This window comes from Eucalyptus grandis, chromosome 4, assembly GCF_016545825.1.
Source record: "Eucalyptus grandis isolate ANBG69807.140 chromosome 4, ASM1654582v1, whole genome shotgun sequence".
NCBI classification, from domain to species: Eukaryota; Viridiplantae; Streptophyta; class Magnoliopsida; order Myrtales; family Myrtaceae; genus Eucalyptus; species Eucalyptus grandis.
The window spans coordinates 20,405,470-20,426,717 of NC_052615.1; the positions used below are offsets into that span (position 1 = coordinate 20,405,470).

The 21,248-nt window shown below is 38.1% G+C and overlaps 3 protein-coding genes across 4 annotated transcripts; all 3 read right to left on the bottom strand.

Moving 5' to 3' along the window:
• Window positions 1-1,896: 1,896 nt before the first annotated feature.
• LOC104441515 lies at window positions 1,897-8,363 on the bottom strand. The gene is made up of 4 exons (XM_018872154.2): window positions 8,065-8,363; window positions 5,426-6,160; window positions 3,347-4,220; window positions 1,897-2,564 (listed from the first exon to the last, which is right to left on the bottom strand). Exons 1-3 carry the CDS (start codon window positions 8,323-8,325, stop codon window positions 3,777-3,779), a joined length of 1,440 nt encoding a protein of 479 aa, XP_018727699.2. The 5' UTR covers window positions 8,326-8,363; the 3' UTR covers window positions 1,897-2,564; window positions 3,347-3,776.
• Window positions 8,364-8,858: 495 nt separating this feature from the next.
• Window positions 8,859-13,311, bottom strand: LOC120292549. Its single transcript, XM_039310797.1, has 4 exons — window positions 12,654-13,311; window positions 12,198-12,346; window positions 9,571-10,242; window positions 8,859-9,341 (listed from the first exon to the last, which is right to left on the bottom strand). Exons 1-4 carry the CDS (start codon window positions 13,309-13,311, stop codon window positions 8,859-8,861), a joined length of 1,962 nt encoding a protein of 653 aa, XP_039166731.1.
• Window positions 12,560-20,785, bottom strand: LOC104441516 (disease resistance protein RPS2-like). 2 transcript variants are annotated; one of them, XM_018872152.2, is made up of 3 exons: window positions 20,651-20,785; window positions 20,481-20,570; window positions 12,560-15,073 (listed from the first exon to the last, which is right to left on the bottom strand). In XM_018872152.2, exon 3 carries the CDS (start codon window positions 14,978-14,980, stop codon window positions 13,316-13,318), a length of 1,665 nt encoding a protein of 554 aa, XP_018727697.2. In that variant the 5' UTR covers window positions 14,981-15,073; window positions 20,481-20,570; window positions 20,651-20,785; the 3' UTR covers window positions 12,560-13,315. The 2 variants fall into 2 exon arrangements, with proteins under 2 accessions (XP_018727697.2, XP_018727698.2); XM_018872153.2 differs by having other exon boundaries at window positions 12,560-15,080.
• Between the last annotated feature and the right edge of the window lie 463 nt (window positions 20,786-21,248).

Below are 21,248 nucleotides of genomic sequence, written 5' to 3' on the forward strand. Positions count from 1 at the left end.
CCCTTGTCGGCGGCTAGGTGAGGCTTGGCCTCGCCTTGGCTGGGCAAGGTCAGCCTCGCCCAGCCCTCGCCGAGCCACCGTGAGGCTAACATCACTTGACCAAGGCGAGGCGGAGCCTTGCAGGTGGCTAGGTGAGCTCGGCCTCGTCAAATCAAGGCGAGATTGACCTTGCCTAGTCAAGGTGAGGCCTCACCTTGCCTTGCCTAGCCTTTCTTTTTCTTCTGTTGCTTTTTTCTTTGGGCAATGGCCAACGACTGGCTAGGCAAGGGTCGATGGCCTCGCCTTGGCTGCGCAAGGTCGGCCTCACCCAGCCCTCGGTGAGCTGTTGTGAGGCTGACGTTGTCTGGCCAAGGCAAGGTCAAGCCTCACCCAACCTAGCCTTGCCGGTCCATCGCAAGGTCAGCATTGCCCGGCCATGACGAGAAAGACCTCGCAGTGGCCTAGCAGGGTCAAGTCTCGTCGGTGGTTGGGTGATCTTAGCTTCACCAGGGATCAATGACTCTCCAACAAAGTTGTTGGCCCTCATTTGGCTAATCCCATCCATGGCTGAGGCCGATGATTAGCTTAAGAAGAAGAAAAGAAAAAGAAAAAAAAAAAAACGAAAAATGTAATAAAATTATTTAAAAAATGAAAAGAAATTCTAAGTCACAAAAGAATTTGAGGGTTGTACCAAATATATTTTTATCACGGGAATAGAAATTTTGGATAATTACGAAACACCTTGAAATGCTTAGAAACTGGTCCGAGAAACAGAATAAAAAAAATCATTTTTGATAAAACTCGAGAGCAAAATGATTACCAAACATGTCTATAATGAATTCGATTAGGAAATTTCAATTTTGACACAACGTGTCTTCCATGCAAGAAGTAATTTTTAAACTTGGACTCTAGTCTTCATGCAAACTGTCCTCTTCTTTATCATTGACGTTGGAGTCGGTAAACAAAACAAAAATCAATTTTACTATTTTCTAATGGGCCTGACGATGTTCTGGCTTGAACTCATTGCAATTTAAAGAGACTCTCACGTCGGCATGGTCGTTATTACTGTTGTGGTAAAAACATACAGTGTATTAGAATCGCATCAAATTTGTACAAAATGTTTTTCTTAGTTTGCACCGAAGTGAATCGTCAAGAATTAACATTCAAAAAGCACCGGATCAATTAAATTCATCTTTCAATGAGCCTTCCTCTTCTCATCCAATGGTCAACCTTAGAAACAGAATGAAAATAATGACTAAACAACACTTTATATCCGTGTCAAAATTTTCTACAAGAATACCAAATCATGTTATATCGAATTAATTAATTATTTACCATCAAGTCACTAAGGCGACCAATGTATCATTTATGTATCTCTATGCTTTGAAGTCAAGTAAAACAATGGAAGGATAGATAACTAAATTGACTCAAGTTAGGTAACTTAAGTAGAATATTACTTACCAATCCAAGAGATGATAGTATTTTGGATTGTCAAAGCAGCAGGAGCCTTTGGCTCCCAGTTGAGGTGGCCTCACCTATTGGGTAATCCTAGTGAGCTGACGGGACTCCATTCCTTATTTTTACGTGTCGGCGCTTGCATGCCCAACCTCCCTAATTCTCCTATGTATATTTTTCTTCTCTAAGAGCGGATACTCTCTTGGTGTTTAATGTCCAAAGGTTGCCAAGGTTCGCAATGTTTTCTGGGAAAGCAGTTTAAGGACGAAGCAGTCCAATCCAAAAGATGATAGCATATAGGATTGTCAAGAGCAGTGGACCTAATCTTGTAAACTATTGTCTGCTAAAAGAGGACGGATGAAACTAACCATCCCGGCATGGACATCCATCATGTTTCAAAAGCAGGAGTCAACATCGACACGATATAAAATTGGAGATATATATATGTATGAAGCTATGATATCCATCACAATGCTCATCCAATAACAAGGTAAAAGTTTCGACAAAGCCAAAACAAAATCCGAGTCCACTATTGTCAAATGAACAGTCAATATTATGTATATATAACCAACAAAAGAACCAACACTACATCCTGCATATTCTCAAAACAATGTCAAAGATGTCAGTATATTCCTATTAGGAGTGGGGCACATAAAGAAGATCATACTCAAGGAGGGAAAATCAGTCAAGATAAATTTTAATATCTATGTCAATCAGAGACTGAACTACTGTCCTGATTTTTCCTTCAAACTTTTCCCTATCTCCTGGAGTATAGGAAGCAGCAAACACATCGGCTTCCCTCGCCCGGTCCGCCAAAATCCAGCCTACAGCCAGACATGGTTGTATGTCCAATCATGACTTGACTACGGCTTTGATATCCTTAGAATTGGCACCCACAACAGCGACCCACTTGCGCGCGATCCTGGGAGCGCGTGAAGTCGAGACGAAGCGGTTGGAGATGAAAACATCTAGCATGAACGGCTCCATGTAGGCTATGGTGCGCTGTTTGAAGGACACGTGCATATTAGGAGTCCTGGACTTTTTCCCCTTTCGATAATAGTATGTCCGGCTATTATCATCATCCAAATAGTCTTCGACTCCCAAGAAACTTCTTGGTGCTATATGAGGCTCTTCAGACAAATGAAACAAGTGTCAAACTTACAAAGTGGCATTATCTTAGTACATGAAAGACCTGGGAAACTGAGCATCTAATACCTTATATAGAACTATAACAAAAAAATAAAAATTAAGTCTTACCCACTAAACAGGGTAACCTAAAAGCCAACACTCACACAAAATCTCTATACAGTTTGATAAAGGATAGAGGCACCCTCATATTCAATTGATTATATGCCCAACCATTATGCTACACCAGTAACATTATCAATGAAATGACATAGAGAGGACATCCCAAATAAGAAAAAAGACACCTGCCCACCATGAATACCACATGTCGGCACAAAGATGCCATGTCGAGAGGCATTGACACCATGCACTAGAGCACTAGTAAAGAACAAGTTGCAAAAGGCTTGCTTCGACACCTTACTACAAAAGACACTTTCTAGCAAATAAAAGCAGCCACTTTGATTGTATTGATCATGATACTCGAAAGAAACAAACATTGTTAGTAAGACATGTCTAACTATTGAGACTCCTCAAGATTAAACATAGAAGTAGGCAAGCACACAACCCCCATATAACAAAACCTCACAATCTTCGAACCTACATTGACAGAAATTATGCTAATCAATTCATCAAACAGCTAGAATGCATAGGTAAGTAAGTGCCTAAAAGCCCCCAATATTCGAAATGTGCAACGATTCATATGAGCCAATACAAACTCAAAGAAGAACTCAAGTTTCTTCCTTTTGACATGGTGTTCGGGCAGACATGATTAGGCACACAGATTTACCTGACTCATTGAATTCAGTGTTGACGGTTTCATGTCAATAAGGTTTGGATGGTGGTATTAAGGTCCCCCTCCCAACATCCTTCGTCATCCTTGTCGGAGAGGAATACTTTATTTACGTTTGGTGTCCTGAAGGCACCCTTGCAGAATACATTCATCTTGGGGCACTGTGTGATGACAACACGCTTCAATAATGGGAACCTAAAGGGGCAATTCGTGGGGGAGAAGCTCTCAAGGCTTGGTAAACCATCAAGTATCAACCGTTTTAGCTTAGGAAAAGAGATCTCCTCTACTCTATTTCCATCATCTGTTACCACGTCTTCCATCATATCGCAATTTTCTAGGGTTAGCCAGGTAAGGTGCATCAGACTTGTCACTGCTGAGCAAGTCCCCATATGAACTAAACCAGCGCAATCCTTTACTTCTAACTGCTTCAATCTCTCGAATGAAGCCGGGATGGAAGCACGACTGACAAACTAGGGCACCCCCAAATGAATAGAAATTCAATTTGTTTAAGGATTTCAGCCATCAAGGAGCCATCTTTCCAAATTCGCTTTAGGTTCCACAGGTTCAACAGCTCCAATTGTTTCAAATTCCCAAGTGCCTTGAGAGGTTTCTCCACATTAGTAGGTCCTTCGCAGGGAGTTGACCCCCCATGTCCAGACGCATCTTCTGGAAATACTTCCTCAAAGGAACTACAAATCACAGAAAGAAGTTCTAGATTGGGGAATCCATGGAGAAGGAAGTTGGAGGGAAAAGCGGCATTTTCATCATGGTACCATCCCAAAGCTAGATCTTTGAGATTGCCAAAGAAGTAATGCTGTAGCATCTCAATATCCTCGCTTACTAATGTTAATTCCTCCAAGTGTGGAATGACCTGCAGAAGGAAATCCCTTTAATTGGGCCACCAAAAGTCCAATGACTAAAATGTCCTTCAATTTAGGGAAAAGAGAGGACAAATAGCCAGTAGGCTTTTTGCTCGTTTCATCTAAAAAAAGAAAAAGAAAAACAATTCTGGAGCCAGACAAGCAATTAAAATCAGTTTCGTATCTAAATGTGACAATGTTGGCACACCTACCTTATTAAGTACGGAAAATTAGGATAAGGTTAGTAATTTGAAATATGATGGTGAGCCACAGGAATATATGTCAATAGACTATTAAAGTAGTTGGTAATTTTGAAAATAAAAATGAACGTTTTGTGCTGTTCAAAGCCTAACATGATAAATAAAATTTGCAAGTAACAAAAGTTAGTGAATATGTTAATGAAATTGGTACGTCTATCAAATTAAGGTTGGTCATTTCAAATAAAAGAAAGTTCTTTTTAAAAGCGTTGGTAATCACAATAACAAATGTAGGTAGACTATAAAAAAGTTGGTAAATAACTAAAATCAGTCGAATATTGGTACATCAATCAAATTAAGGTTGATAATTTTAAATGAAACTTAGTAACTTTAAAGGCGTTAGTAGGACACAAAAGTACATGTAGATAAGTTATTAAAATAGTTGGTAATTTGTGAATTATAAATAAATGTTGATACTTGTCAAAATCTATTGGTAAGTTACTAACATGTGACTGGTTAAGCAAGTCAGCTGCGGTGTTTGTCAGTTACCAATCATGTTCATAATGTTTGAGCATGGAACTTTGTTCTGTAGCTAAGCCAACAATATGCCAAATGAGCATAATATTAATCTAAATAAATAAATAAATTTTGGCCGATGAGGAAGGTCAACTTAAATTAAATAGATAAATCCTGGCCATAAGACGTACCAATAAGATAATGGACTTGATGAGACACGAGCTACTCATTAGAAGTATAACTGTCTAAAGTTAATATAAAAAAGGTTTTTTTCCTTTCAAACTAAACAGCTGGGATCACCTGATTATATTCCAAAGAATATGAGCAGGAAATATTAACTTAATCTTCTCAAAGTTCTTAGCTGTTCACAGGTGCGATTAGGCTAGTTTAATAAGCATGAAATGTTGGACAATTTCAGTTTCCTACTGAGAATATCAAACCATTAAGAGCTATGCACATAAACCACTGATGACGAAAGCAGAGGGTTAGAATTATGATCGTACCTTTTCAGGAGAAAAAATTGCAGGTTGGTACCCATTCGTAGTTGTACCTTGGCAGCTTTGAATTTCACAAGCGGATGAGAATGACCTCATCTTACCACAGTGTCTAACTCGTAATTCCTTTAAGAGTGGCCATGTTGAAGTATGACTATTCTCATAGAAGCTCCTCAGTTTCGGCAACTCAAGTAACTTTAGGTTGATCAATCCTGGAAAGAAGAGATTACTTGTACTCATGCCTACTCCGTCTTCCTCTATTATAATTTGCTCCACTCCACAAGATTGTACTACAAGTTCTTCAAGCTGTGTCATACTTTTTGCCACCAAGCTTAGAAATAAAATTTTGAGACTCCCACACTCGATAACTTGCATGCATCTTAAGCTTCTAAAGGAAAGACCTCCTTGACAAAATCCACTCCACACGTGCTTCATTTTTGGGAGCCGCATCAAAACTAATTCTCTCAAGAGAAAAGTGCTTGTAGAACGAGCTTCGCTAAAATTGAACTCTTGGATGTGAAATACCACTTCTAAGGATTCACAATTAGTTACGACTATCTTCTCTAGGTTTTGAAATCTTGTGAGCATAGTATAAGATGAAAATATGGACGAAAGTTTATCACAATACTGCACTTCTAGAGTCTTGAGTTTGCTAAAGGCATTTGAAGCAAGATCATCAAGCCATATTTTCTCCATGTTATCCATGCGCAAGATCTTCATCGACTCCATATTGGGGAACTCAACCTATTAGTTTTCAATTTAATTAATTAGAGCCAACTCCTTGTTTCCGTAGAAAGGAGAAGACTGTAATTTCAAGAACAAGGAATATCCCATGATCGAGATTATCAATATAGCATAAAGAAAAGAAGACTAGATGCACGTTGTTGTCTTTTTAGTACCTACCACTAAAATCCATATCTTTGTCATATCACTTTTTAGTAAAGAGCACACACTTTTTCAATATATATAAGGAATTATGTTTGAGTAGTAGCATAACCATACGCTTCTTAGTCAGATAAGCAAATTAATTTTGTGCATAATATGTTTCCCATAAACCTCGAATTTAGCCTATCTTAAATTTTGCTCACTACAACACACAAATACACAATGGCCAATATACTCTCCCATTTCTTTGAACCATTTAAAAAATATAGCTTGTGCATAATAAGGTAATGATACTAACAAAACACAAACCAATTAGCACGAACCAATGCTTCATGGATCATTCACTTCAAAATTTCTCCGACAAAGTATATACTCTAAGAAAAAACGACACTAATGAAGAAAAAGATCCAACAATTAAATCAAAAGATGGTAGAGTGCAGGTATGTATTGTTCAATTGATGTTGGACGGGTTTTTTCCAACCACTAGCTGATTTGTTTCTCTATTGGCAGTAAAACTTGTTCCAATTTAGCAATTGAGTCTTTTCATTGCCCACATTAATTTGAAGAGGACGGAAAGTATATGTGATATTTCTTTTATCAATTTTTTTCCTTTTTTATTGTAAATATGTGGTCCTAATGTGGTGATGCAACATGAAAAAAAAAAAAAGTGACAAAAATTTAAAAAAATACACATAAGAAAACAAAAAGAGAGAGCGAGGTCTCAGGGTCTTTGCATTGTTGAAGGCCGCAACCATCAGCCAAGTCAGGGCTAGGGTGCTTGACACCCTTGCCCGGCCACTAACAGTTGCCGGACTTGCCTCCTCGCCACCATGTGAGTGAGCACACTTGCCCTCATCCAAATCTGGCAAGGGCATCAGCGGGCCATTGCTTGCTCACGATGAGGGCTAGCCCTCGGATTTAGCCCTCAAGGGTCGACAGCCTTGCTGTGACCCTGGCAAGGGTTTTCGGTCCTTGTCGGCAGCAAGCAACAGTGCCGCTCCCTATGCGACCCTTCCCACTTTGACTAACGGTCTCTTGCAGGACTTTTTTGTCCTTTTTATCAGTTTCATATTAGAGTTGATTTTGTCTTCTAATGTGTAGTCGTGTTTTAATTTTTTTTTTCAACTTTCCAGATGTGGCAGTAGTGAAACAGGTCCCTTCGTGGTTGAGGAAAGCCATCACCGCGTTAATAGCCATGTAGGACTGAAAAAAAAAAAAATGCAGAATATATACAAAGAAGGGACGGACTTAACAAGTTTTGAAATGCATAAAGTGTGCTAATATTATGATTTTAACGTATATAAAAAATTTAGAACTTAAGTGCCCAACTAACAGAAGTTTTAGAATTTGTACTGTCATTAATCTTGATCTTACGTTTCATAAGATTTAAATTTGAGCCAACATTTTCAGCATCATCTAGACTCTAGTTTGGTTACTTCAGCTACAATATTAAGGAAACGTCACGTTAGTCTAAGATTTAGTAGGAAAGAAAAAAAAAAAAAAAAAAAAATATATATATATATATATATATATATATATATATATATATATCAAGTTTCCTGAAACTTATCAAAAAATTTTGATATTCATGTCAATATGTTTATTAAAGAAGTAGATTTGAGATATTTTTTATTTAAGGTCAAAGATTTGCAAAAGAAAATGATAAGTTAGCATAAGTGAACTCCCATATCCTTACATTGTCTAGCTAAAAACTATTAGGGACAACAAACTATATATGTCATTAACGAAGAAAAAGTGCAAACCTGTTCGACGAGTAGAAGTGGACGCTGCATCAAAACACTGCCCTCTAATATACGACTGGCATTTCCTAGAATCACCTCCACAGCTTTACAATCTTCGACAATAAACTCTTTCAAGGAGGGCCACTCTAAAATATACTTCCCTTGGCAAAAACTTCTGAGTTTTGGCATGTTGTGAAGATACAAAGTGACAATTTGAGGAATTACAATTATGTCAGCTGCTTCTCCGTGTTTCTCCTCTTCTCTAGCAACAATGTACTCCATCTCTCCACAATCACCGAGAACAAGATATTGGAGTTGTCCTAGACTTTTGCCATCAACATTGTAAAAGGTTTCTCAAACGTGGACACTTCTCAATAGTCAAGGATTCCACACAATCATGCAGCCTCTTCCACATGAATGAAGGAATCACATTCATTAGGTTAGGACACTGCTTCACCTTGAGGACCTTTAGACGGCAAAAGGACCCCCTAAGGATTTTATCGTTCCATAATTCTTGTTGTTGAACTCCCTTAATGTGTAGCTCTTCTAACTTTGGAAATATAAGCTACAAATGCATAGAGATAAACCAAAAATACCCAAAATTGTTAGGGTCAAAGCACCAAATACAGACTAAAATAACAGATGACATAAAATTAGGATTTTGATACCTTCTCATCGAATAGAGGATGTAACCCATCACCAGCAAAACCCACTGAGTGAAACTAATCAAATTCTCAAGGTCACTAAGCTTGAGTGTGCATAATTGATGGAACTTCAAAGTCTCCACGGCTTTCCTTTTCCTTCTTCCATCGCAATTATGCCCCGTAGGTTATTGCAACAGAAACTTCAAGTATCGCAAGTTTACGAAGAGATCTAGCCGTGGCACTTGAAAAGAGATATGGCAAACTATGACAACACCGCACGTCAACTTCCATTAGACAAGGTGATTTAAAGTTCACTTTGCGGTCACTCTTCAACACGTCTCTAAGCCTTGGTAGATTCCACAACTTTATTTTTTTCAATGCAGAGAGGACCAATGGTGTTTGCCTTTTCTCAGAGCTAAGACATACCCATTCGAATAATGCTTCCAAGGAGGGACACCCGACCACCTCAATTTTATTTAGGCTCTGCAGCCTATCCATTGAATTTGATGGAAAAACATGTGACAAATTTTCACAAAGTTCAACAGTGAAGGATGTGAGTTTGCAAAAGGACTCTTCAGGGAGTTGATTGTGCCATATCCTCTTTAATCGGCACATGGATGAAAGTTTCAATTCCTCCAACCTCGGAAAAAGAACCTGCGTAAAAGCATTTTATATGTAGAATGACTGAGAGTTTTGGCACAGAATATTACTATGCCGACATTTGGGGGTAACTTTGGGAATGACCAGCAATGAGTGAGTTAGTTTTTCCACCGTGAACTGCTAAATTTTTGGTATAGAATAATGATCCGGTTGTTATTAAAATGCTTCACTAGTTAAAACTAGAAGAAAAATTTATAGAAAGATATGGTAGATGCTTACATACCTTTTCATTGAAAAAAACAGGCAAGGACAAGCCAGAGTTGATATGACCAAATGCTTGCTGTAAACCTATATCAGCTCTCATCAATTGTTGCTTTCTTTCGGATGAAGAGAATGTCATCATTTTGGGGCAGCTAGATATCGTCAGTCTTGTTAAGGATGGATAGTGAATATCGTACTTTTCATAAGAGAATGTCCTGAGATTTGGCAATTCCTCAAGAGACAAGAAGGTTAATATAGGAAAATTTAAAGTGTCAGCGGATTTAGCTTCCTCCAGTTCTTCTTCTTGCACATTAATAATTTCCTCCATCTTATCACAACTCACTATTTCTATTTCTTTTATTTGCTTGAGTGCTTTAGCCATGGAAGAGGAAAAAAGAAACCTCAAGTTCTCACAGTTTTGCACCTTCAGTGTCCTCAAGTTTTGGAAACATGATGCTCTTTGTGGATTTTTATTCCATATGTATTCCAAACTTGATAAGTCACTCAAGGTCAATTCTCTCAATCGCGATAAAATCTCGACTTCCTCGTTGGTTGTGAGTCCTTCTAGGTCAAATACTTTTCGTATTAATTGACATCTTTCAATGGTTATGGCTTCCAAACTCGTAGCTTCATTAACCGCAAAGGGTGAATAACCCACACTATTCATAATAATGCTTGTAACTAAAAATACAAGCTGCATGTGATATAATAATAATGGAAATAATCTCATAGACTAGATTTAAAGATAATGGAAGAAAAGGCAAAGTAGTTATTTTGAATTTTGCCTTATTCTTCTTTAAAATTGATCATTATGTACTTGGAGTCCATTGCATATATAATATAGGACACAATTTATAGTCCCTAAAATATTGAGGTTATTCAATTTATCCTCACATTTCGTGCTTTCTACCTAAATTTTCCTAATTTATGGCATAGGCTCAATTGAATTTTAGTCATTGATTATGATTTTATGTAATATCTCAAACAAATTATTTTCTATCAAATAGTCATGAACTAAATTGGCAAACCGAGAAAACTACACTTTTAATTGATTTGTAGGTGTAATATGAGCTTGGCATTTTATCCAAAGTATTTCGAATAAATACATCTCTTATCATAAGAATGAAAGTAAAAATTTATTGTAAATTGTGAGAGAAATACTAAAATAGTCAGAAGATTTTGTTGTCCCCATGCACGATCAATGATTTCCTATTATAGATGTAATACGGAATATATGCCGCATTGACCGAAAGTAGAAAGAGAAAATGGTTCATCACTGTAAGATCCAAGGTTGGGCATAAGAACCATGAACTGACCCCAACAGCACCTTATGGGCATCAAAGTCAATTTCATTATAGGAATTAATTTCTTTTTAGGTCTTTGACCACCCGATATCCGGAGCCTTCGGCTCCATGCACATGGCTCGAACTCAAGACCTTGCTTAAGGCCCAAGCTCCTTATCACTTGGGCCAATTGACACTGGTTATAGAAATAAATATACCTACATAAGGACCTAAGATGCGCTTCCTTATCAAAGAGCAAATTTATATGGCCATTTTTTTTATGCCGATGATCCGACCTAGCTCACCTCCTCCTCCCCCGCTTAAGTCACAAAACTGCTCTGGGAGCTATGGCCAATTTTATATATGTAGCCAAGAAAAAGATGCTTAATTCAGCATACGATTTTAGTTGACATCACGCTTTTTCAATTTGGCTCACATGATAAAAATAATTTGAAAAAAAGGGTTTTCTTATTTATACTAACCGAACAGTTAAAGCAATTGTTAAATCAAAGCGACAGTGCATAAATGACTGTTAATTATGTTTCTAAATAATACTTTCAAGCAATATTTTATTACAAAAAAGGAATTTACACACGTGCAACGCACATAAATTCTACTGGTAATATTAGAAAAGTGGTGAGAACCAAGAGTTGGGGTAGATTTGATCACTACAAAGGTCCAATAGCTTACATGAATTAGAAAACAATTTGACCTATCGTACTATATTCGATTTTTCATTTGTAGTCGCATAATAGTTCCGTCATCTAACAAATAAGAGTATAACGGAACATGTGATCGTGTAAACTACTCTAATGCTCATGTACTTACGATTATAATTGCAAAATAAGAAGTAATTGATTGGATGTTATTTGACACATTGTAGTTAGATTCACCTGTTGATTTTTTTTTTTAGTTCTTTCTTTCACTTTAATCAAGCGGATAAAATACAATTCTACATATGTCCATTCATTATCAAATAAAGGTCTTAAAAATTATTAAGGTCTTATATACTTCCTTCAACTTATAAATATATCCATAAATGTTGAAGTATACATATTCGAATTTCCCATTAAAGCAATGATATACTTCTAGATTGTTTTAAAAAAAAAAAATACATCGTACAGTGCTTTTTTAACAATGTTGACAGTATAACACAAATAAGATGAGGTGTAATTAACTGCTTATAAATGTTTTTAGGTATTCATATATCACATATCCATTCCATATTGAAAAATTAAATAATTGTTTGTCGTAGTTATTCTGGAAAACTAAATCTCAAAAAAAGATTACTTATCCCATTTTTCTACGTCCTATTATACTCTCACATAATATCCATGCACCAATATCTCAAAAACAAATGACATACCTGCTGCGCATCAAATAAATCAACCGGATAGTCGGCCCTTTTATAGAAGCTCGTTATCATTGGCAAGTTTCGTAATGTCAGCCTACGCAACTTGCATGACTTTACTTTCGGATCATCATCTATTTCATCTCCATCTTCAGCCTCGGCATCTGCGACAATTTGTTGCATCAAGTGACATCTACTTATTTTAATCTCTTCAAGCTGTGATAATATTCTCGTCATGGACAAAGGAAACAAATGTTTGATTTCACCACAATTGTCCACGTTCACAATCTTTAATTTGCCAAAGGATTCTAAGGCAAGGCGACCACGACAAATCTTCTCCAAATTGTTGAGGTTTTCGAGAAAACGATTCCAATCTCGTAAATGCAGTGCACTGCACATCCTCTGTAGAGTGAACAACATACTGAAATGAGGGGCTATTTTGTACGTGAAGATGCTTCAATTCTTGAAAACCTTCGATGCACAAATCGTGAATGCTATCGTTGCCATCTTGCAGTCCACCCAAATGAAGATCTTGCGCTCTCTGCAAACATTTCTGCACCCACTCTTCAAGAAGAAGATAGCTTGAATCCAGCTTGAGCTCTAAAGTTCTAGATTCTTTGTGCATGCACAAGCAATCCCAAACTTCCCCAATCTGGATTTTATGCATGTTCAATTTCCCAAATGGCAGGTCTCTTAAGAGATTGACAGAATGAGGAATGGCAATAGATAGAGTGCTCAAATTCTTCATGTTCTTTAACTCAGCAAGGCTGGCGTTGCTTCGCGGTACTTTATCCTCGGCCTCCCACTGATCAAAACTGTTTTCCATATAAAGTTCTTCTAAATTAACCAAGTTTCCAAGCATGCCAGGTTCGATAACTTTGAGCTCGGTGCACCCCGTCAAGTCCAAAAATCTCAGTTCTGTTAATCCACCTATTTCTTTGGGCAGCCGAGCAATTGTAGAGTCAAGGAAACTTAGGAATTGCAATCCTTTCAGCTTTCCAATAATAGTCACATCCTCCAAACGGCATTGATCAAGACAGAGGGACTTGAGGTTTTCAAGGAGCTCAATCGACAAAGGCAGAGAGGTAAAAGATAAGCCAGTAATGTCCAAGACTTGGAGCTTCTCCATATATTCAAAAACAACGGGGAATTTTGAGAGACAGTTTGTGTTCGAGTAATAGAAGCATCTTCAAGTTTGGGCAGTCCAACTTTTCAGGAAGCTCCTCAATGCCAACACCAGGGAAGGATATCGCTGTGCATTTTCTGAGCTCATCCTTTGACCATTTTTTAAACCCATCACCCTTCCTACCGACCAAGGCGCTCCATTCCGTAGAAGCAATAGAGATGGCCACGTCAACAAATATGTCGTGCATTCTGAAATATACCTTGTCATCACAATCTAGTAACAAAGAAGAGTCCTTTAGGCTATTTAGATCCTTTATTAACCTATATCTTGCATTTTCGATGGTCCTGTTGGATTTTTTATATAAACCCAAACCCATGCAGTAGATGAGGAAATCCCTCATGGAAGTTCTCCCAGAGTCTAGAGCACAAACCAAGAACACCGATCTGATTCTGTCATCTTTTAAGTCTTTGTAATTTAGTTCCACTTGTGATCTTCTATCCAACTCTTCCATATCCAATGCATTCCTCCATGTAGCTGAATCTCCATGCTTCAACATTCTTGCCAACGGAACAATAAAAAGTGGCAAGCCTCCACAATTCTTGACCACTCCATCTACCAGGCTCTTAAACTCAGGATCATTAACTTTGTCCCCTATAGTCCTTTCAAAAAGTCTTCGGGCTTCTCCATGCTTTAACTCATTGACTTGGAATTCTCTATCAGAGCCCATGTCAATGCGCAAAACATTCTGGAATCTAGACGTTAGCAATAGCTTGCAACCTCTTACTTTATTATCATCTTCACAAGGGATTCCAACTTCCTTCAACTCTAACTTCTTCCACAAATTATCTAAAATAATGAGAATGTTTCTCGTAGAATCTTGCTCTAATCTCTGACGCAAAAGTTTTGCTCTCCCACTAACAGTTTCCACATTTTTTAGCTTCAAGCCCAACATGTCAGCAATTTCTCCTTGTATTTCTTTTATATTTGGATAGCGTGATACATTTGCCATGGCAAACTCATCAAACAACACCTCTCCTTGAACTCGACTTCTGATGTCCTCCAAAAGCTTGGACTTGCCAACCCCACCTGGTCCACACACCCCAATCACATGGACATTGTTATCAGCTATAGCCTTCATTACATCCTCTATGATTGAAGCCCTCGACTCTAGGGCATCTTCTTTCTTGTCAATAGATCTTGTAGCGGAAGTGGCGGCATTGATAATTCCTGTCGGAGTATTTTCATGGTAGACCTTCTTGATATCACTATTTCGGCTTTTCTCATAAAGTTCCTGAATGTCTTTAGTTGTCTCCTTCACCTTTTTGCCCATTTTATGGCGCACCAAGGGGTTGGGAATCCATTCACAAAAGCAAGGGTTCTGCGCACTTTTGCTACGTTCTAACAGGTGTTGTGCTTCATCAATCTCCTTCGTCACACTCTCTAGCCAATTCTTAACATCAGTGTGAATAAGTTTTCCATTATATTGGGCTTCATTGACAGAGCATTGCACCCTTTCCTTTGCAGTCTCTAGCTCTTGGACTCCATTTTCTAGATGTTCGACGTATCTCTTGTAGCGCAGCACATACCCAACTTGATGTCCAATGGGAGTAAACAGGCACTCACCAAGTTTCGAAACTAGGTTCACCGTGACGGAAGTAAAAAAACTCCCCATCGTTTCTTCCTTCTTGTCTAGAAATTTCTCTTTCCACCTTTTCCCTTTTTTCTATCTCCTTGCTTTTGCTTAAACGAATGGGCCCAAAGGAAACTGAACACTGAACAGAATTAATTACTCGATGCATGTAAAGAAAGGAAGAACAAAGAGATAAAACAATGAGAACAGGGAAACAAAACCAAAGATGTGAGAGAGAGAGAGAGAGAGAGAGAGAGAGAGACTTGAGCGTACGGAAGCAAGAGCAACGTAATTAAACAGGAGAGTGAGGAATAACAGCAAGACCAATTTAGAATAATCTTAAGGCCTTCTACGATCCTGATACAATCAGAACGAGGAAAAAGACAGAATCCAAGAAAGAAAGAAAAGACCTCAAAACAATGAACGCAGGAAAAAAAAAAAAAACGAGTGGACTAGTGACATGTTACTGGTCTACCACGCGGAATAGAGGGCTCAATTTCTTTCCTTTTTCTCCTCTGCTTTACTTAATATTTTAACTGCGTTTGGAAGACTTTTGGGGAAAGTCTTTGGAAAAATGCAAAGGCCTTTTAAGTTAAAAGTGTTTTCCAAAATGCAAACTGTGTTTGGTAAATTATAGTTTGAAAGCTTTTTAGAAAGTATTTTGAGTAAAATGGTGTTTGGGGGAATTATATTTGCAAAGCCTTTTCTAATTCATTAAAAAAAAAAAAAAAAAAAATGGCTTGCTAGAACAAGTAGTTGCCAGCGAGGAGCAGGTGGTCCGGTAGAGGTAGGCGGTCCTGCGAGGGTTGCGTGACCCTTCGGCGAGCGGTGCCCAAATCGTGCGGCCTCGCCGGAGGTCGTGGTGCGTCGGGTGATCCTCTAGCGAGGGTCATGGATCGCTAGGGATTGTGGGGTTCTCAACCTCCGTTGCGGCACGTCGCTCGACCCTTCGTCGGGCGGCGCCTCCAGCCACCTCCGCAACGAGGTTGTGGGTTACTAGAGGTCACGGCGAGGTGGAGGAGGTCGTGTGCCGCGACCCAGGCGACCTCTGCAACCTAGATCTGGGTTGCGGCAAGGTTGTGGAGGTGACCTCGTGACGGCCTCGACCCAAATCTAGGTTGCGACGAGGTGGAGGAGGTCGCACGCCGCAACCTGTGTGACCTCCGTGGAACCGATCTCCGGGTCGCAGCGAGGTCTTGGGTCGCCGAAGGTTGCAGCGAGGTGGCGGAGGTCGCGTGTCGTGACCCAGGTGACCTCCGCCACCTTTGCGACCCAGCGCACAACCTTCGTGATCGGGTCGGCGACGGTCGCCGGGGTGCCACGACCACGCCGACCTCTCTTGCCGGTCGACCCATCTCACCAGCCTCTCTGATGATGAAGAAGATGAATAGTGCCTGGGCTATTCCCAAAATGTTGAAAGCCCAAGGCAGCCCTTCACCTGCCTTGGGCTTTCAACTTTGTGAAGGCTGGCATTTGGAGAATGTAAGCCCAAAAATAAATGTCAAACACACTTGCTTTTGCCCAAGGGTCTTTAGAGGTCTAAAGGGCTTTGTAAAGTGGTTCCCAAATCTCCAAGTTTTTCCTGACACGAAGTTCAAGTGTGTCCAAATTTAAACCTAAAACATGAGGAAGAAACACTATTTGCATATTGTCGATTTTTTTAAATATCGAGAGTTCGAACAATTTAAAAAAAAAATCTCAGTATTTTAAAGATTAAAGCATTTATTGCATTTTCAGGATTTTGCAAGACATAAGTACTTTCTATAAAGATAGTGAACAAATAAAAATTTGATTGCTGGCAATTGCTTTCATTTTTGTACCCACTGGGATTTGAACATGTGAGAGTTTATAAATAATTCCTAGAGCACAGTAGATGCCATGTGCCCTGTAATTAAAAAAAAAAAAAAATCTTTAAATATGGCTACGTCTAAATGTGAGAATTTCCAAATTAAAGGAAAACACTGCACCAAAAAAGGGGGCTATTTCCATCTCTCTTTACTTTCATACACAATTTTTATTGTAAATTGACCAAAATAACTTTTTATGTCTGGAAACAAGTTCACCCTATTTTCTCTCTCTCATATCTTCTCTTCACCTTCTAAGTTTATAATTAAGTGACTAAAATATCATTCTTGTTTGAAAATCGGTTAATCATCATTTAACCATACTTTTTGTTTCCCACTATTGCTTCTTTTCAAAATAAATGATGGGTTAAATTTTGTAAAATTCTAGGTTTGTAATTTTGGTCCTTTAGATACTACTTTACTTAGATTGTTAATTCTTTAATGTAGCTTTTCTATTCATCTTAATTGTAATGGGATGGCATGAGGCCATTTTCATACTGAGCACTCTGGACTCTAATTTTTTACCTTAGCAAAGTATGCATTGTCCAATCTCTCTCCCTCACGCACGCAAGACGAATACGCACGCTCTTTAACAAACAACTTGCAATTAAGTAACTGGTAGTTGAGAAACGAATAATACTGGGGGAGATTTTGAAGACTGAATTCATCACATGGTTCTATCCAGCTTGCTCATTTAGGGAAAAATGTCAAAAAAGTCATAAACTTATTGCATTGATACTAATTTAGTTGTAAACCTTTGACTTATTGCCAATTTAGTTCTAAATTTTTAACTAAATGCCAATTTAGTCATTTTGGCTAATTTTAGTCAGATATTGCCGACGTGGATGCCAGTCGAGTTACATGACATGCCAGCATTGACGTGGGCAACTTTTAATGACATATTAATATTTTTTTCGAATTTTTAATTGTTTGTTTATTTTTTATTTCATTTTTCTTTTCTTTTTTTTCCTTCCTTTCTTCCTCCAACTGGGCCGCCAATGGATGATCAGCTAGAGGCGAGGGTTGGCGAGGTCAACCTCTAGCTAGTCATCAAATGGTGACCAGTTGGAGGAACAAGGAAGGGAAGGGGAACAAAAAAGGAAAGAGAAAAAAAGGGAAATACAAAATAAATACAAACTAAAATTTTAAAAATATTAAAATATTATCAAAATTCCAATGAATAGAAATAGAAAAATCAATTTCTAGGCAAAAATTGATTTATGAAACAGAATAACTATCATTATTTGCACTGTTAATGGCCAAAAAACTAGCCATTATAAACGTTAGTAATGGCTTGGAGATTGCCACCATCGACAGAAATTAGTCGGGGGAATTTATTTTCCAAAAAAAGGAAAGGTAGCCCATTGTCTTGAGCATGTGTGTACATGAAAGTATTTGCAAAATCTCTCTTTTATCATGTTGCAAATCAACTTCTTGTCAGAGAAATTGTTTGTAAATGAATTTACCTTTTTGTTTGCAAGAAGTTTCAAGATGGTGGAATGGACTAAACTCATCAATGGTCTGGAGAAATGGAGTAGGCGCCAATTGGGGCCAGACCACTATAAATCGTTGTCATTGGCTCAGCCTGATGCTCAAGGGCAAGTCTCGCTTGACTCGCAAGAGCAGGATTATTATTAGCTTTGATAGACTATGCTAATTACTAGCGGTCGGAAAAACACCATTGTTACAACGTTCGTTGTTGAAAAATCGCCACAAAAATTGGTTAAAGAAATAGTTAAGTTAATTACAGCCAATCGAAAGGCCTTTCTTTAATGAAAAAAGAAATTATAAAAGAAGGGCTTTCCTCGATCTAGCTAAGTTGAATATGCAACTCGATTAAGCTGGGCTGCATTGTAAAAAGTTTCCAACATTATAAAAGCACAAAAAATATTGATAGGACCACCTTGCCCCAGTTCACAGGATCAAGTTAAAATCACTAACTAATGAGCAAGTTCTGCATTTAAAAAGAGAAGATCCAAAGGGTTCAATATATATATATATTTCTTGTGAGTAATTGATAAGCAAGAAAAACTAGTTCACTCGGTCTTTTTTTAATAAGTAATTAAAAACATCACACGGATTGACTACGTTGATTCGAGCAGATAAGCAAATAAAAATATCTAGTATAGTCTAGCGAACGTTACACACGGTTCAAAATTAGCTAATACGAACAGTGCACGTCTACCCGAACCAAAGTGAGCTAATATAAGAACATTCAGAGTAAATTTTTCGGTATCCGCTTTTTACTAATATGTCAATTTAGGATGTGTTTGATGTAGAGTTAGTGCTCACTTTGATCATTTGTTATCTCGTAGCCCTAAAAGAATGAAATGAATCGACTTAAGACACGTTTGGTAACCATTTTGTTTCTGAGAATAATTTCTAATAAAAAATTATTCTTTTTTATTCTGTTCCTAGAAACAATTCTTAAGCATTTTAAGTCGTTTGATAACTGTCAAATTTTTTTATTCCTAGAATAGAATTGCATTTGGTACCGTTCTGAAAATTTCTAATCCAAATCATTTTCTTTTAATTTTTTTAATAATTTTATTACTTTTTACTTTTTCTTTCTTTTTCATTTTCATTTTTTTTTTTTTTCTTCTTCTTCAAGGTTTGCGCTCACCAGCCTTGAGATGACCGGCAATCGGCCAAATGAGGGCCGGCGACCTCGCCGAAGCATTGTTGGCCCTTAGGGAGGCCACGCCTTGTCGGTTGAGCCTTGGCTAAGCAAGGTCAAGCATTGCCCAACCGATTGCCGACGACAGACGGTGGCGGTTGAAGAAGAAGAGAGAGGGAAAAATAACAAGAAGAAAGAGGGAAAAGTAACAAGAAGAAAGAAGAGAAAAATAAATTGGCTTGGTTATGGAATTATTATTTTTTTTTTGGTAAGGAATTATTCCCGAGAACAAAGAATCGACTTTTTTTTTTTTTTTGATTCTGTTCCAAATCTGCTTTCAAGAACAAAAAAAAAATGGAAATTTATTCTTGAAAACAAAAATTTTACCAAATGGATTTCCATTCTAAATCAACTCCAAGGAACAAAAATAAAGAAATTTTCACTGTTTGGTCAAGTTGGCAAACATGCCCTTAGTTGATCTTATGGAGAAACCAAGAAGCATAAAGAACATGTGGCTGTAGACATGTACAAGGAGCTTGGGGGGAAAGTCACCCCGTTTTAGCATTCGTCATTAAAGCTGGAAGTTGCGAGAGAGGTGGAATGGAGAATGGAGGTGCAAACCTACAATCTACGTTTAGGAGTTTAAAGCTCTCCATTTCGGCAATCAAGCAAACCTACAAACTATGTTTCTCTGTACTTTTTCATTACATCAATTTGCGATTCTCCCAATTTAAGTTTTTCTCGTGATCTTGTATCTTTTGTCCGTATTGGCTTCACACAAATTTGCACTCCGTCGAATCCACACTAGTGCCCGAGGTATCGAATTGCAGAGTGAGGGCCAATATACTATTCCAATAGGTTCAATGTATCAAACAATTTATACCGACCAGTTTGAATGAAAAAAGTATAGTAAGAAAAATAAGCAATATATGTGATGACAGTTTCAAAAAAGAGATTTATGAATTTCACATGTTGTTTTTGTATCGTTTATAATGAACTAGAGAATGAAGGTGGGGCTTTTCTGGAGGAGAGCACATATATATAATTACTGTAATAAGTTTTGTGTTTGAGGATAAGTTACCTTTGAGAAGATCAAGTTGTCCCCAAATCTTGAAAGGCAGTACAATTAGAGGATTCGATTACCTTCAGGCCTCGATGATTTGTCGTGAACCTGGAGTTGATGTAAGCAAATATCTCAGAACAAAAGGCAGCGTCTCTGTATATTGGCGGGACTGGCGTGGCGTTTCTTACCGATGCGTTTCTCCTTTCCAAGCACTACTAGCCCTTGCACTTGAACAAAGCTTCACCTCTTCTCTTGCCCCAAAGAATGAACATGTGCTTAAGATACAGGAAATCTTTAATAAGGCAATTTTACTTCTTTAACCCTCTCGCCTTTCTTTCAAGACCAGCAAAAAATCCCTTCCTCTAAATTGGCAAGAATGCCCACCGTAGACATTAAGGATATTTTGTCAGTCTTCTTTGTAATTTACCCACGTGGCCACGCAGATCAAAGTGAAGGACAATTGGAAATGGCGAGGAATTAGAATTCATAACTTTTGTCCAACTTGCCTAACTCGATAATTGGAAGTGACCATCAGACAAAGACAGACAAAATAAGGCCACCAAAAGTCGCGGCTTTATAGGCACCCAACTTTCAATCACCACTTTAAACAATTTACAGAATTTTATTTTCATTTCACCGAGGTTGAGTCACCACTTTATTAGCACGTGACCTCGGTCTCATGTCCCCACCCCAGTAGACCACCCGGTCGCTAGGCCGCACGCCTTGTATAATACATAACTTCCTGAAAAATTCTCTTGATATAATTTGGGCAAAAAGTTTAAAGAT

Coding starts and splice junctions, on each gene's coding strand:
- LOC104441515 (XM_018872154.2), bottom strand. CDS start 8,325: ATGGAGTACATTGTTGCTAGAGAAGAGGAGAAACACGGAGAAGCAGCT. Junction 6,161..8,064: donor CACTTCTACTCGTCGAACAG/GTTTGCACTTTT, acceptor GAAAACTAATAG/GTTGAGTTCCCCAATATGGA. Junction 4,221..5,425: donor CAATTTTTTCTCCTGAAAAG/GTACGATCATAA, acceptor TTCCTTCTGCAG/GTCATTCCACACTTGGAGGA.
- LOC120292549 (XM_039310797.1), bottom strand. CDS start 13,311: ATGGAGAAGCTCCAAGTCTTGGACATTACTGGCTTATCTTTTACCTCT. Junction 12,347..12,653: donor TCACGATTTGTGCATCGAAG/GTTTTCAAGAAT, acceptor AAATTGTCGCAG/ATGCCGAGGCTGAAGATGGA. Junction 9,342..9,570: donor CTGTTTTTTTCAATGAAAAG/GTATGTAAGCAT, acceptor GCTTTTACGCAG/GTTCTTTTTCCGAGGTTGGA.
- LOC104441516 (XM_018872152.2), bottom strand. CDS start 14,980: ATGGGGAGTTTTTTTACTTCCGTCACGGTGAACCTAGTTTCGAAACTT.